This window comes from Eleutherodactylus coqui, chromosome 8, assembly GCF_035609145.1.
Source record: "Eleutherodactylus coqui strain aEleCoq1 chromosome 8, aEleCoq1.hap1, whole genome shotgun sequence".
NCBI classification, from domain to species: domain Eukaryota; kingdom Metazoa; phylum Chordata; class Amphibia; order Anura; family Eleutherodactylidae; genus Eleutherodactylus; species Eleutherodactylus coqui.
In genome coordinates, this window is record NC_089844.1 from 42253775 (window position 1) to 42270825 (window position 17051).

Here is a 17051-nt window from a genome sequence, read left to right on the forward strand (position 1 = left end):
ACATTGTATATTATACTCCAGAGCTGCACTCACTATTCTGCTGGTGGAGTCACTGTGTACATACATTACTTATCCTGTACTGATCCTGAGTTACATCCTGTATTATACTCCAGAGCTGCACTCACTATTCTGCTGGTGGAGTCACTGTGTACATACATTACTTATCCTGTACTGACCCTGAGTTACTTCCTGTATTATACTCCAGAGCTGCACTCACTATTCTGCTCCTGGAGTCACTGTGTACATACATTACTTATCCTGTACTGATCCTGAGTTACATCCTGTATTATACGCCAGAGCTGCACTCACTATTCTCCTGGTGGAGTCACTGTGTACATACATTACTTATCCTGTACTGATCCTGAGTTACATTGTATATTATACTCCAGAGCTGCACTCACTATTCTGCTGGTGGAGTCACTGTGTACATCCATTACTTATCCTGTACTGATCCTGAGTTACATTGTATATTATACTCCAGAGCTGCACTCACTATTCTGCTGGTGGAGTCACTGTGTACATGCATTACTTATCCTGTACTGATCCTGAGTTACATCCTGTATTATACTCCAGAGCTGCACTCACTGTTCTGTTGGTGGAGTCACTGTGTACATACATTACTTATCCTGAGTTACATCTGTATTATACTCCAGAGCTGCACTCCCTATTCTGTTCATCATCCCATAATTCCTTGAGTTCTAATTTCTCTCTCTCTCAGGAGCGTTGGATGTACAGTTGTGGAAATGCTGACTGAGAAACCTCCGTGGGCGGAGTTTGAAGCCATGGCCGCCATTTTCAAAATCGCCACCCAAACCACCAATCCACAGTTGCCAGCAAATGTATCCGACCACACGCGGGACTTCCTGAAAAGGATTTTTGTAGAGGCTAAACTGAGGCCGTCGTCTGAAGAACTCCTGCGGCACACGTTTGCCCAGTGTCACTAGTGACTTCCTCCGGTCAGCTCTTCCTTATCGCTGCGGTCCTTCCTTCCAAAGCTGATGGCACTTTAACAGCCGACTCTAGCCTCTGCAGAACGACAAGAGAGGTTGTGATTCCTCTCGATGATCCCTCCGATCTCGGAGGTTTATGGTCTAGTGACGGTTTTGCCTTGGAACTTGTTTTTTTTTTTTTTTGTTGTTTTTGTCTTTCCCACAAGGTACAGCGACATTTACTCAAAGTCAAAGCACTTTAGAACATTTTCCTTCCCGGTCCGGTGGAGACGGGGGCCTTCTGGTGCAGAAGAGGAGGAAAATGTTTGAAGGACATGAGCCATCTGGCATTGGCAGCTTTACATTGTGCCCCGGGTGGCGGCACTGCTGGGGATCACAGCTGCTTTTCATTTTACGTTAAATGTTTTTTGTTTTCAGTTCTTACAGTCGGTCTGACCGTCTAATGTCATCCCTACACCCGCAAAGGGGAAACCGTCAGCAGGGGAAGGCCTCCTTTTAGGATGGGCACATGTAATCAGACCCTGTAACGCTACGCCAGTGGTTGCCATAAAGCGGGGACGCCACTTTGGGCGCAGGTGACCTGCATCATTCCATCCCCGTTAGCACTTAGACTGTGCCTCTAAAAACTGCAGCAGAAATCCGCCGCAAATTCCTGCAGCTGATTTGGTCTTGTGAATGGGCAGAGTCCGGGCGTGGAGTTTCCGACATGTCTCCATGCAGGTCTGTGTTGTCTCTTAACATGGAATCGCGGTTGAAATTCCATGCGCAGATTTTGCGCGTTCACAGGTTAAATCCATGTTTACGGTAAAATACAGGGCAGTAGCTTCCGGCTGAGCTATGGATTTCCGCCGCGCCGTTTAGGTGGTTATTATAGTGAAACTGCAGGTTGCTTTGCAGGCACACGTCGGGGAGGTTCGCTGCCACCAGAGACCGTTGCCTTATCGTAATTGGAATAATGGCCACCGGCGTAGCGTTATCAGGGCCTCTTACAGATGCGTTAACTTGAAAGGCCATTCTTGCTGATGGTTTCCTTTTAAGCTTTGACTTCTGTGGCTTTTTTTTTTTGTTGTCCATTTGATATCAAGCCTATCTGTGGTTCTTTTGCTTTAATCACAGAATGCCGAGGGAAGATTAGATGGCGCGGTGTGCGGACCATCACCAAAGGGTCGCTACTAATTTTACAGATGGGTTCGACTGAAGCTGCTTTCTTGAGATTTGGGGATCAATGGGTACATGTCTGAATGAAACTTGAATAACTGATGTTAAAGTTGTAGGATTATGGGTTCATTCTCCGTTCCACAAGCGAGGACGCCATAACTGTCATGGCTGCCTACTGTCTTTCGTTACTTGTTTGTTTTTTTTGTTAAAGCTGTGCTTTTGAGCAAGCCCGAAGCGCTGCGCATCACTCCGCGAGGTCCTCTGGGGCAATGGAGAACTTCTCATTAGTCCCCGCATTCATTTTACTTCCCACCTCTGTAGTACAGGGTTCAGTATTTCTCAGGCAGGCAGACGGCCCACTGGCTCCACGTCGGGGGGTGGGGGTGGGGCGCCACTTTATGAAAGGTTTTTAATATTTTTACCTTTTTAATCTGTTATATTGTGAAATAAGTCAAGTGCGTTTATCCTGTTGGGGAGCGAGCCGCAGCAAACCTCACATGTCATTCAGGCAGTTCAGTAGCGCCGCGGTTTTCTGCTACGTTATTTGGACTTCCGTTCACAATAGTGTCATTCCCTTACTGACCGGCAGAAGTGAATGTGTCCTTTTTACCATCTGACTTTATGATTAGCAGAGGTCCAATCTCTGGGACTCCTGTTGATCTTCAGAATGACCGTCTCGTTTAGTGCTGCATCCCCTGCAGCATTCCCTCCACGGGCTTCACAGGTAACTGGAAAATAGCTGCATTCATGTGAATTGGGCTGGCTGCAGTTACTTGTGTCGCCGTGTGCGGTCAAACGATAAAGGTGCGCAGCACTAAACTAGGATCTCAGAGACTTCATGCTTTGGATCGGTTGGGGTCCCAGAGGTCCCACCTCCACCAATCACTTTGTAATGAACATTCTCCTTCCAGGGGGTTCTGTAAATGTGCAGCAAAAAGTTTTGCAACTTTCTAATATATTTTGCGTTTCAAACTCCTCGCTTTCAACATCCCTGCTTGCTCAGCCAGAGCATGAAATGCCAACCTGAACTTGTCCTGCTTACACAGCTGCGGAGCCATCAGAGCAGAGGGCTCTGATACACTGTGACGAGCCCCCTGCCATGACAAGCACCCACCACTTTTCGGAGGGGGGGGTGTTCAGGATGAATTTTCATCTTTTTGATGGAAAGAAAGTTAGTATTCAATGACAGCAAGCAGTTTTCTTAAAGTACCAGGAGTTAAAATGAAGTATGTTAGGTTTGGGACACAGTGGCCCACATCTACTAAGGCTGTATTTTTTACATGGGCGATGCGAGTTGCTGCTGAGATTCTCAGCCGTAACCTACATGGCACAGCACACGTGCGAAGTACAAGATGCCACACATTACACATGCCACTCTTGTGCGAGATTCTCAAAAATGGGAAGGGTAGGGAATTTTCAGCCTCTGACCATCCGTTTGAGTGAAAAATCGCTCTTTTTGTGCGCAAATTCTGTCCATGTCGAACAGAAATTATCGGCCGCGTGAATGAAGCCATTGAAAACAGTTGGTTGTTACACGGCGGCAGCTCGAGGCGTCTCGCAGTCAAGGCCTGAAACATTTTTAAGGGTAGATTCATGTGGGACAGAAACGCTGCCAATACGGGCTAGAAAAGTCCGCAGCGGAATGCAGTACAAGGTGAGCGGACGAGATTTTACGGCAGACGCAAGCTGCGCAAATTGTCTCCTAGTGCGGATTATAAAATCAACAGAATGTCAACTTTTTTCACTTATTTGATTTGTTACGGGGTTTTTTTCACCTTTTGACCCAAATGTGGAAGTTCATGATAAATTTCACACATTTTGCGTACCAACTCTTTCGTTTTCCGGGGGCCGTTGTATAATTTGCGGCAGCGAGTTCATGCAATGAAATGTGGCTCTCTGCCCCACATGCACTTGCAGTAAGGGTTTGTCCAGTGTGAGCGTCATGTTACGCTCCATCATTGATTGCTTTATGCCACCCCCGGGGGGTGATCAGGTACGGAATGGGGAGGAGGGAGAAATTTGGCCCAATCTCAAACCTGCAGAAGTAATTCGCCGGGCGCATCCTGTTTGTGCGAGAAAGTGGCATCAGATGGCTTTTTAAATCCTTGTGGTCCGTTTCACATAGCGGTGAAGCTTTTCTGTTGTCGAAGCAGCAAAACAGAGGAAAAAAAAAACGTTTTCCTGCCCAAAGAAATGCACTGAAACTGAAAACCTTCAGTCAGTTTCTTAATTTTCCGTCTCTATTCCGTTTTTTTTTACCCTGGAACAAAAGCGTGGATCGCTGCGCTGTTACCAGGTCAAAAAGAACTGAAAAAGGTAATTCTTTAAATATTGTAGTAAATGGGAAACTGGAAAAACGTAATCTTACAAAAAACTGCTAGTGTGAACTGGCCTAAAAGGGTGTTCTCCTCTTATAAAGTGTTGCCACTATATCTTTAAGGGGTCTGACCTCTGGGACTCCAACTGATCTTGAGAATCAAGGGACCACTGCATTTTTGCGCCTCCTGTGGGCCGCTGGCGAGGGAACTGCAGCCGCTCCCATCCACTTGTAGGAGGTCATCATGCAGCTCCATAAGAGAGAAAAACTGTTCCTTCCACACTCTGCATCATGGACCCGAGACCCCACCAACCATTCCTAATATGCCACCACTTTATAAGCTCAGAACACCCCTTTAACCCATTAGTTCTGGGGGTCCCTTTACACGGGACGATACAATGCAGATTCTTGCTGGAATCCGGTGAGCGTTAAGTGTAAATGCTACCAGCGAGTGAACAGCGAATGATAATTCATTCACTTATCATTTGTCGCCCGGATCGTGCAGGCATTAAAGTTAAACAACGATCGGCCGTGTAAACAGGCAGTTGTTTATCTATGAATGACTGCCCATTCACTGCGAATGCAGGCGGGCGGCAGAGTGATTCTTGCTGGGACAAGAACTGGGTTTCTGTCAATCGCCCCGTGTAAAAGGACCTCATCCATGCGCTGTGAGATTGCGGGAGACCGTACTGTGCAAGTACTATTCTCGCACGAAAAAACGTGCTTTTTCTATCTCGCAGCATCACCGCAAGAGCAATGTCTCACGTGTAAATACGGCCTCGGTGAATCGGACTGGTTTAATGGCCTCCCATTGATGCACGTCGCTATCAGACTGCTTTATTCCCACGTCTGCACTCGTTCTCTTGCCCTATAACTGCAATTCATCCGGCGTCCTGCTGCAAACTGCCATTTATGTCTATTAAATCCTGTTGGCGGCACATTGGCTCCTACTGAATACTTGGCACGGTGGTGGCTGATGCGGCGGCGAGTCTCGTTTACCGCAGTCATTTCACCGTTAATTGCTGCGGCCGCTTTGTGCGGCGAGCCGTCGGTTAGTGTCCCCTTGTCGGCGTGTAGGCTGCGGGTTTGTCTCAAAAAGCCATTATGGACCGCCTTGGTCTTGCGCAGTTGATACCAGTGCCTTTAACTCATGTCTGCGTGATTGTGTTTTTGTATCGATGTCGTGTGTTGGTTTTTATGTGCCCTTGTATGAACATGTATGTATATAGGTTCCGTGTGTCCGGCGGTACGCAGAGGAGATGATCTTTGGCTGCGTGTATTCAGAAAGTGCCAAATTCATGCCTGTACATTCCTGAATGGTTGGATATCAGGGAAGGAAAGGGGTCATCAGAAAGGGTAACGTCATGTAACAAAGTTCTGTAACTTTTTTTCATTTCCTTTCAGTTTTCAAGATCTGTGCTTGCTGTCAGAATGGAAACATTCTTGTTTCAATCCAGAGACCCGTTCAGATTGTAACCAGCTCTCGTCTACAAAACGTATCACTGTATCCAGTCTAGGTAATACTGTAATGGGGTTACCCCACCACTGAAGGGGACCTGTCAGCAGCGAACAGCACAATAAAATAAGTTATTGTGCTGTTCGGGGAGGTGACAGGGAGTCGGGAATGAATTTTTTTTTATACTTGCCCGCCTCCACCGCAGTCTGAAGATCTGTTGTTTTTTTTTTTCAGATCTTTTTAGACTTCTGTGTAAGAGCGCACACAGCAGTCTGAAAAGAGACAGAATTTCAGACTTGCTTACTGATGGCGGACTCTGGGAGAACGGATGAGGCGTCTGCGGCACTATGTTCACTGCAGAGGAGCCTCCGTGTACAGAGCAGTATGGTAGACTGCGTACAGGGGGTCTATAGAGTAAGGCCCACTTTAGCACTGTTAATATGTGGGACTTACTTTCTAGACAACCCTGTATTGTCAGCTGCCAGAGGGGGAAGGAAACTAATTCTGTTTTGAGCCCGCCCCCAGCAGCAGAGAATGATGAAATGGGTATTATTTTGTGCTAGAAACACTCTAAACTGCTTTAAGGGTTTGTTCACATGGAGCAGAAATGGTGTCAAAAACCAATGCGGATTTGGATCTGCAGCAAACTTCACCCTTCCAATTGAGAAGGTGAAATCTGCTCTGATCTGCATCACAATCCGCACCAGCCATGCAGATTTCATTTGGATTTTGGAAAACCTGCCCAATTTCTGCCATGTGCGCACGTCCCCCAAACCAGCAGGATGCAAACTACTCCCGGGGGATTACCCTTTATAAGCTATAACCCCCGGACCCCTGCACTGACACATTGTGGCAAGACACAAGACGTTTGTGCTACTCGTCTTAGTATTGTGTAGACTTGATACAGTTGCAGCAAACCCTCAGCTGTTAGAAGTATTGGGTCTGCGCTCGCTTTCAGCTTCTTGATGTGAATGTTTCCTTGTAGCAAGCAGAGATCTTGAAAAACAGGATATTAGCAAGTTGCAGAACTTTTTCTTCTACCTTGTTGACTTATCCGCTGCGGTCAGCTGTCCGTTACTGTAAGATGGGGATGTCTCCTTGCCCCCCGGTACAGAGTGACTTGTGTGGCTCCATAACGGTACAGGACTGACCAAACTTTTGGGTTTTGCTATGTATGGCACTTTTTTAACTTTGTAAATGCCAAAGATGTGTCGTGTGTAATTATTTACCTCCCCCTGTGTAAAGCCTTGAACCCCCCCCCCTCACCCCCCAGATATTACAGGAACTGCCTGCAGCCATTTATTTACCAAATAGAAGCCGACCCTTAAGTACCAACCTAACGGCAACCGTAAGTTGTGGCCGGCGCTTTTCATTATAGGACAGCTGTATGATATTCTAGTGAGGCTGACCTGGGAGGGAAGCTGCCGCCTACTGTAATCACCATAATGTTATAGTTTAGGTGACATGGAGTCCAGGGGGCCTCTCTTCATACTCGACTGGTCCTGTGGTGTCCCCTAACGAAGTCGGTGCATGCATAACAAGCGGGACTCTTTTCAGAAGGCCGTGCATGCTCTCCCGTAGAGATGCTGTGTGCGTGCTGTCTTTGGCAGGGGGCGCTGCTGGAACAGAGGACCGTGTATGATAAGAGGCTCCTCGGACTGATCGTCGCCTAAACTATAAGCACCGTAACTTAGTTTCTGGTACTTGTAGTTGGTGACCGGTTCCTTTAAGTACTCTCATTTGGCAAGTTCAGGTCCCACAGAGTGAGTCATGCCTTTCAGACTTCTTCGTAATAGACTCTTCCTATTTCCAAGGCGTCTTGAGCTGCAACGAGGGTATTTGGTGACCTGTTTTGGCTTTGCAAAATGTACCGGGTTTTCTCAGAGCGGAGGGGTATATAATGAAGCCATTATCCGGGCCCTTCAGGTGTCTAGTTCCATGATGGTGGGGCACCCCATTGTGAAGGGTCTTATTTGGGTCGTCAGGGTTATTTCTCCCAGTGCCTGCTCCGTCAGCATTATGGTGTCGGCAGATCTCGCATCTTCTGGATCCCCTAGATATGTCCATCTTATAAGCAGTTACCTCTTTGGTGTGAAGTGGAGCTGCACGCGGTTTCTCACACGGAGTGCGCAGCGCGGCATCTGCATGTAGGAAAGGAAACGGCTGATAAATAATTGTAACCTATGTAAACCTGGGGGCCACATTCATGTATCCCGGGAGGGGCCCTCTACCGGCCGCATCCAGAGCTGTTCACACCATCAGTGCCTGAACGTCCGCTGACCGTAGCAGGACGGTGCCTAAACCGAAGAAAGTTTACTTGACTCAGTCATCCTGCAGGATCAGAAATGAAGCTGTCGCTCGGCTGCAGGGGAGACGGAACTGATATTAGACTCCAGGAGCCGCCGACTCCGGTCACAGGACTAGGAGCATCACTGAAGACGGCGGCTCGTGGTGAAAACCTAACATAGCCCATGAAAGTGCTGTATTTTATTCTGTATGCCCCTCCATCATGCCGCATGGCGGAGATCTACTGGCCGACTTCAGCTGGCATTGATTTCAGCGGGTATGAAGGCAGCCAGTCCACTTCCGGTCCCGTCTGCTATGACGCACTGACAGCTGGGCCAGGTGATCGCCGAGGGTCCCGTTTAACGAGCCTCTGAAGCTTCATCTATTGACGAACTGACCTCAGCATGGGTCATGCATAGCTTTTGCCTGGGAAACCCCTTTAAGAATATTGGTCCAGACTGTATTTCCTCCATCGGCCCTGTCCTAATATTGCCCCCTGTGAGCAAGAATATGGAAGAGGCCGAATGGCAGCATGTTCATATCGGAGTTGGGCTATGATTTAGGCCTCGTGACCCCCGTCTTGTCAGCAGTATTTACTCCTCGTTCCTTCGGTCACCGCCTCTTATTTCTTCTATGGAGAAATCAAATGGCGGTGAACTAGCAATATGCAAATATCGGGACACTCATTCGGAAATGGCCGAATAAATGATTTCATATTGCAAAGCCCATTTTAAAGTCTGGCTATGAGGGGCTGTAGCCTGTCCTGCAGGGGGCGACGCAGCTGCGGGATGGCCTCCGTGCAGATATGGATGGCCCCGGCTTCAATGGTCTGACACATTGCAACGGTCCCGGGCTGCAGATTATTAGTCGGGGTATTATACAGACTTCATGATGTCACTGGCATCTTGCGTTCCGGGCTTCTCATCCGTACTTTGTCCCACGTTCCTCAGCATGGCGCGTTTTCATTAGGTTTACTGCTTTTTCTGTAAAGATGGCCGCCTCCACATTTCGCAGGTGAGGGTTTCGTAGTCCGTTCTGGGGTTGGCCGTAGACATGCGCAAATTCAAACCGTTTTGTGATGGATTCACATCAGGCATCCGTATCCCGCTTGTCCAGCCTTTTGTAAGCCATCGTATAACAGGTCCTGCGTATAATCTACCGTTTCTGTTCAGTTCCTCTCCATTTTCATGATCCGCTTGCTGGCAGTGAACAAGAATATTCCAATAGTCTTCGGTTCTGTTCAAAGCCTCTGGCGCAGATCCGGCGTCCTGCTCGGTTATTGCTCCGTGTAAATGGAACCTCAGTGGAAATAGGACTGTTCTCGCTCACTGACACAAAGCGGAGATCTTGGTGAGGAGCTGGAAGCCACGGAAGTTTCCATTATACAGACCCTGAAGCTTTACCCCCATGAGACTGGACGACCCCTTCTGTGAACGCCGATCCTCGTTCCTGCCCTCCGTTATGAAGCAGTTCCACAGGTGATTGTACGCCGTCGGGCACTATATATAGTATATATATATATCTTACTGTACAGCATTTTTTATTGGTCTGTAAATGTTTTGCACATTTTTTTAAGATTTTATTTTAATTGATACATTGATTGTAAAATCCGGAGCAGCTGCAGGCGTGTGCGTGAAAGCGTCCGTGCGATGTACTACTGTCTGTGCTTGTCAAACATGGAGATTTTAATATACTGAGCTACTTAATCGCTTCTGGGTGTTCTTATACTGTACCTTCTTATGTACTGAAGCTTATTATACCGTGGCTGGCGCAGGGGCGGGCGCTGGTTTATGTAGAATAGGCATTAATGAGACTTCTGTCCCGGGGAGAACGTCGTCGGCGTGTCTGCGCCCTTGTTGTGGCATGGCGTTCTCACGAGACAGACCCTCTCCACCGCTGCGCCAGCAACACGTTCTAAGTGACCTGTCATAGTAAAGAAACATAATCGACTTGAATCCGTATTGTATAACGTGTCTGAGGCTGGATCCAACACTATTTTGTTATGTCTTATGATGATTTTTTTTTATTTACGCCTTTTTACCCCCCCCCCCCTCCCATTTCTTACACCTGATGAATGGTTGCACTTGATCAAATGGCTTGTTGAATCGATCTCTTCTTAGAATCTGACATGCAGGCGCCACCTGTCCAATTGTGTTTTATTAGCATTAAATAAATTCGGTTTTATCTCCCTAGTCTGTGTGCCGCGGCCGTCAGGGTGGGAAGAACGTAGCTGTGAAGCTCCCGGATTATTGGACATTCTGAGCCATTCTATCGCTGTATAGACCGACCTGCCTGGAGGCTTCTGAAGATGAAGGTCTCCATCGGACGCAGCACCTTCGTACTAGGCCTAGCATACTATGTTGCAGTAGATTCCTTTTTAAAGGGTTTGTCCGCTGTGATTTTAGTTTTTTTGTTTGTTTTAAATGGGATCCTGCTCTGTTCAGGGCTTATTTAGATGACCATATATTGGCTGGGTTTTTATGCCGAGTTGATATACGGTGTCCTTGTCTGCAGGGGTTGTGGGGGGGGGGGGGGGGGAGGATGGAAGAGCCAGGAGCAGGAACTGAGCTCCCGCCCCCTCTCCACTATTTGCAATAGGAGGGGGAGAGATGGGGCGGAGCTGAGCGCTGTTACTTAGCCCCGCCCCCATCTTGCCCCCTCCTATTGCAAATAGTGGAGAGGGGGCAGGAGCTCAGTTCCTGCTCTGGGCTCTTTCATCCTCCTCCCCTGCAGATAGGGACATCGTATATCGGCTCGGCGTGCAAACCTGGCTGATATACGGTCGTCTGAAATAGCCATTAATCTGTATTTAAATGGTCGATTATTCTCATGAGTTTTGAGTTTTATGGCCACCCACAAAGATGATTTTTAAAAGATTAAAAGTTTTAGCGATCTTTTTGCATAACGTGTTAATGGACACTAATGTCCATTAACACTTTTGTCATCATCATTTGCATGTAAATGGGCCTCTACAAGCTCTTTGCAGAGCTCAGCGGGTGATTTGTTACACACCGAGCTGTGCAAACAGCTGTGTTCTCATCTGGGCTGCTGCCAGAATACAATGTAACCTCCTGCCTCCTGTAGAGATACTTTCTCTCTCTGCCGCTGAAGCATGGGTTTTAGGTTCAGCTTAAAATCGTTTAGACGAAACAGAGCATGATGCTCGCATTTACGCCTAACGATTATCGCTCATTTTCATTTATTTGAACGTATTTTGAGCTATAATCATTGTGTAAAGGGCCTGTTACAAGAAACACACATCTCGTACCATAGACCCCATTACTTGCAACGGGTCTGTTTCCATGGGTGATTCTTCACTGGTGCAACAAAAGAATCGCAGTAAGTTCTTTTTTTTTCATGCAAGTCTCACACAAAAGTGCTACACGCAAATGTCCAAGGTCCTGCACATGGATAGGGTATGCAAGTACTGTGCGAAGTGCGTCATTCCCAAGAATCTCGGGTGCGGCTCTTTAGCGCCTGTGTAAATACGGCTTTAAAATAAAAGTAGTGGTTCTCCATCATCCTCACCAGTGCTGCAGCTGCGCTGGCTTCCCAGGCTTTCTGTAGGAAGGCTACCATCGGCCTGCTGCAGCCAGTCACCATGCTAATGTGTTGTCCTTCTGCCATCCACCACTCAGATGCTGCGAGTCCTGATGCCAGGAAAATGGTGCAGCCGATTAGCTGCAGTGGTAGCCGTTCCTAAACAAAGTCCAGAAGGATCCAGACTGTAGCGCTGGATCACTGGCATAGACGAGGTGTAAGGGCCGAAATATCGTTCAGGTTCCTGCAATCAGCAGGAATCTGAATGAGTATCGTTCAGTGTAAATGCAGGTAGCAGTCTATGCCTGTGTATCAAGTAAACGACAAGTTGGCCCGTGTGAACAGGCAGTGCTTCATCTATGAATGATTGCCTGTTTACTGTGCATGGAGGTGGGTGACTGGAATCATTCCTTCCTCCATTCAGCGATAAGCAGTTCTGTCTAAAAGCACAAGAACGGTCCTCGCTGGGACGACTGTGGCCTATCTCCACTAACAGGCCGTACCGTGTAAAAGCAGCTGACGTAGTGCTGCTTCTTTTATCTTAACAGATACTTAAAGACAGAACACTCCTTCCACCCGTGGAACCACAGTTTACAGGCAGAAATAAGCCACCTAGAATGATTTTGGCTCGCTTGCCTCCTGCAGTAACAGTTGGAAACATTGGGTGTGGGAATGTGACCACACGTGGTTGTTACAGTCTACATCAGGCTTTTCTGTACTACTTGGTCTCCCCTTTTTACACCACGGAGCTGCTGCTTGCGGCTGAAGATAACTACATGCACTTTAATTAGCAGTGAAGCTCGACTTTGGCATCTTCGGTTTACAGTAGAGTTACCAAGATTGTTAGCGGTCTGCAAATCATGTCCTATGAGGAACGGTTAAAGGATCTGGGAATGTTAAGCTTGCAGAAAAGAAGGCTGAGAGGAGACTTAATAGCGGTCTACAAATATCTGAAGGGCTGTCACACTGCAGAGGGATCAGCCCTATTCTCATCTGCACAAGTAGAGACTAGAAGCAATGGGATGAAACTGAAAGGGAGGAGACACAGCTTAGATATTAGACAGTGAGGGGGATCAATGAGTGGAACAGGTTACCAGGGGGAGGTGGGGAGTTCTTCAGTGGAAGTGTTCAAACAAAGGCTGGACAGACATCTGTCTGGGATGATTTAGTGAATCCTGCACTGAGCAGGGGCTCGGACCCGATGACCCTATGTTTTGCCAACTAGAAAACCACAAGTTCGGATACGGCTTTAAAGAAGGACAAGTGGGCTGATACAACACAATGTATTAATACAAATTTACATAAAAGTAGGGGATAGTGCATAAACGCTTTGGTAAACAATAGTTGAACACCGGTTACATTAATCCGTACATCACCAAGAGCCTTAGGCCGCCTGCAGACGGGTGGAAATTCCGCCCCTGGAAGCTGCCATAGGATTCCGTTAACAAACGCAGTCCTATGCAGACCGCCACGTGAAATCTCACACGGCAAACAAATCACGGCATGCTCGAGCCCCGGACAGGAACGCCACTTGCCGGCACATGAAAGAGTCGGGGGGTGCGGGAGCAGGCGAGTGACACTCTGCTCGCTGCAGACGCTCGGGTCGGGTCCCACTGCGAGAATTCTCACAGCCGGATCCGACCCGGCCGTCTGCAGGCGGCCTTACGTATACTTATCTGCTTTGTGCTTCAGCCTGAGAAGCAACGGCGAAAGGTCATAGAACAGGGAGCCTCGTGGGAAGGACACTGTGTGAGGGTATTCCCCATCACAGGTCCAAAATGCTTCTGATCTATGACAATTTGTCTCCTGTTTTATACACAAAGTACTGAGTCATCTGCCATATGCTCCAAGCTTTGCATCCAAGATGTTATCAATCTGAGACCCCCCTCCCCCCACCTTCTGAAGTAGCCGGCTTTATTGATGAAAGGTTCAGAATCAACAAGACTCAATTCCCTGGACCATGATGATGGTATCACAGGATGTACAGACTGGAGATACAATGTATATGGACAGACCTATACAAACAGAAGTGGAGTTCATACAATTAACATGGCTCTAGATAACTAAGCCTACACCAAACAGGTTCACAGCATGTCACATTAAAGATACAGAATGGAGGAAATAGCCATTTATAGAGGCGTGCATTACAATAAGGTACAGAATGGAGGGCTACAAATAGCCAATTATATTTGCAGCGCCCCCTGGAGGTCCCTTCCACCTCTACCATTCTATGATCTGTTCCAGCCTGAGCTACTGTAGAACAGTGGCATCTATTTAACTTCTTGGTGACGGCCCTTACCCCTCTTTACTGACGACCTATACGGCTTTTTAAGACAGTAGCTTGGCTGTCTACTGACAGCCAGGCTCCTGCTATAACCGCTATCTAAGGCCCAAATGAGACCGTCACATCATGATCACACATTATCATCACATAGTGAATAACAGCATTAATATGAACAATAACAGTAGATTGTGGCCATATTATACTTCCCTACCTGTGACTACATAACACCACACTATTACTGGAGGAAAACTAAACACTACAACAACCAATATTACCCCCAACAGTGCCCATATGCCAGTAGCCACCCGCTCTACACAGCCTCTGCTGATCATATAAGTGAGTACAGTACAGCTGCCTCCACTGATCACAGGCGACGCCTCTTCCAGCTGGAGATTTTCAATTTCCCTTTAATCTATCTGGCCCAGACTGCCATGATAACTTCTCCCTGCAGAATTTGACACACGGGCACATTTGGCACCTCAATTCTTAAGTAGCCTGTCTGTTTTCCACACCTCTACACAATCTTCCCATCTATAGTGCCCCACATAGTAATAATGCCACCCAGGGGTACAAAAAGCAGACGTGCCCCCACTCAGTGATAAAGCCCTGTTCAGTAATAATGCTCCACTCATGATAATTCCACCTTTATGTGCTTCACTTGACGGTAGTACCAGCACATGCGGTCACCGCGTAGCACTCGGCCTCAATATTGGTGAGGCTGGGAACTGGTTGAAGCAATCACATGATTGTCACATGATTGGACGTCCGTGAAGACCGCTGCGGTGAGGGCTACAGAGATGGAAGGTGAAGAAGAGCGTTTTTTAAATTTTATTCAACTATCTTAATTTTAAAAAATGATTGAGAGATGCCGGCCGCCCCGGACTACCCGGACCACACTGCCTGGCTGTGGGCGCCTTTAGGGGGTTTATTTTCTGCAGTGGATTCCCAATCTCTAAGTGCATATGGCAGCATTTATCACCAATAGGCTCCCATTGTGTATGGTGCGGTGCTGCCGAGTGAGGGGGGGGAGGGGGTCTATGCTGATGGCTGACTGAATGTAAAACCACCTAAGGCCACATTACACCCATGTTACGGATGATGGCCCTGGCCCAACACACCTGAAATCACTACGGATCTATCGTGTTGCTTGTTCTGGCCGGTGGACCTGCAGTTAGGTGTCCATCATATACCATGTGACTGTGGCCGAAGCACTGATGCATCCAGTGGGCATCATCCACAGATCCCTGGAACCACCACATCAGTCCGCCTAGCTTTTGGCTGTCCTGATAAGCAGCCATTGATCATCCCGTACAGTGAAACGGATGTCTAAGTGATACAAACTGGAGTGAACCGATCCGCACGGAAGCACGGCTCATTTTTTTTATTCTTTGGTGGTTACATGCCCACTGACTGTTACAAAGTTACGCCCGAGTTCCTCGGATCGGTCCGCTCACGGGTACCACGGCTGTGCTGCCTGCTCCGTCACATATACTGTTCTTGTCTGATCGCCACAAATAAGACACGCTGGGATTTTTTTTTATTTTATTTTTTTTCTCTCTGACTATTCATCCAAGTAAGGAAAAAAAAAAAGTCTGTATGGCCACACCCCCTCGGATGAGCTGCCGCTATTCACGGCCGATTTTTCAGTTAAAAAAATCAGAAAATAAAAAGTTGGTGAATAGAGCCTGTTGATTTCGAGGGGTTCGTTCAGGTAGGTGTATTTTGCGCACACACTTTGTCTGCAGCGTGGTTTTTCTGTGTATTTGCGCAGGGAAAGAGCACCTACTGACCTTATTACACTAATTGCCCGTTGCCATGAGTGGGAGCGCGGTTGTACCTTTTTATGTATGCGTAAATGTGCACCTGCAAAAAGTACAATGAAACGCTCATGTGCGTGCGAATACACAGCGCCAAATGTGCATCGGCCAAAGGCTCGGATTACAGGCTGATCGATGGATGGAGGGAGGTTGATGAGACTTGAACCAAAGACCCAGCGGTGTCAGAGAGCGGTGCGACCACTGACCGCATTCACTGAAGAGCCGCCATGCTTTACATGCTGAAGGATACAACTAAGCGGACGCTGGCCGTCTCCATTACACGAACAGGCTCTGATTTTTAAGAAAGCTGGATCGGTCTAAAGTATGCCAGTGTGAATGCAGCCTGAATGGGTTTCATAGGGCGCCGCTGCTCTCGGAAATGGGAACAAACCCACAAGCTCCAGTTCTACAAAGGCGCGAGCGCAGTGTGATTTAATGGACACGTAAAATGGATACAAGTGCGATAGTTTCCGTTAGAAGCCCCTCCCCCCATCTGTTGTTTACGATGTTGGAAAAAATAAACTGCACCCAGTTTTTGTCTTTCAGCGGAAAGAACGGCCCTCTGCTTCACGCTTATCTTTCCATCAAAAACAAAATTCGGCCGGACCGCAAGCGAACAAACGTTTCTTCTGTTCTTCTCCTCTTAGGATGTTACAGAAGGCAAACTGCCGCCACGACCTCTCAGGCTGCTCGCAGACCGCCGGTACAAGGCCACGTCTAGTGATGAGCGAGCATTGCCCTTAGCGAGTACCTGCCCGCTCGAGAGAAAAGGTTCGGGTGCCGGCGGTGGGGGAGAGCGGGGAGGAACGAAGGGGAGATCTCTCTCCCCCCCCCCCTGCTCACCGCCGCAACTCAGATGCCGCGTGTAAAACGCACATCAGAGTGCAGCAAATTGAGGTAATTGGTCCGTGTGCGGTCCGCCATCGTCAGGAAACAACACGCCCCCAGGCCTCATTCACGCTGGCAAGAAAATTACGTGAGATTTGTGCGTTGTGAGAAATAATCGCGCCGTGTTCTATCGTTGGGCATCCCTCGGAACACATCATGGAGAGAAAGGTGCGTACCCTCAGGGCGGCCGCGAGCGAGAGTAAGCGCAACGTGCTTAGGCCGTGAAAGTTTATTTTGGGTGCAGTTTAGCACGTTTTAGTATACGTTTTGCGGGGATCATTCACAGCGGTGCGGGACGCTCCTGCAGCACGCCATAACCGGTTGTGCGGCCATATTAGTACCAGATGTGCTCGAC

The 17051-nt window shown here is 48.0% G+C and overlaps 1 protein-coding gene across 2 annotated transcripts in view; it reads left to right on the plus strand.

The window, feature by feature from the left end:
* The window catches only part of MAP3K2 (mitogen-activated protein kinase kinase kinase 2), a 46267-nt gene extending 35908 nt beyond the window's left edge, over positions 1 to 10359 (plus strand). For both annotated transcript variants that reach the window (XM_066575573.1, XM_066575572.1), the window contains exon 17: positions 719 to 10359. In XM_066575573.1, coding sequence (XP_066431670.1) covers positions 719 to 944 — 226 coding nt within the window. In that variant the 3' untranslated portion in view covers positions 945 to 10359. The remainder of the gene's footprint in view (positions 1 to 718) is intronic.
* The last annotated feature ends 6692 nt before the right edge of the window (positions 10360 to 17051 follow it).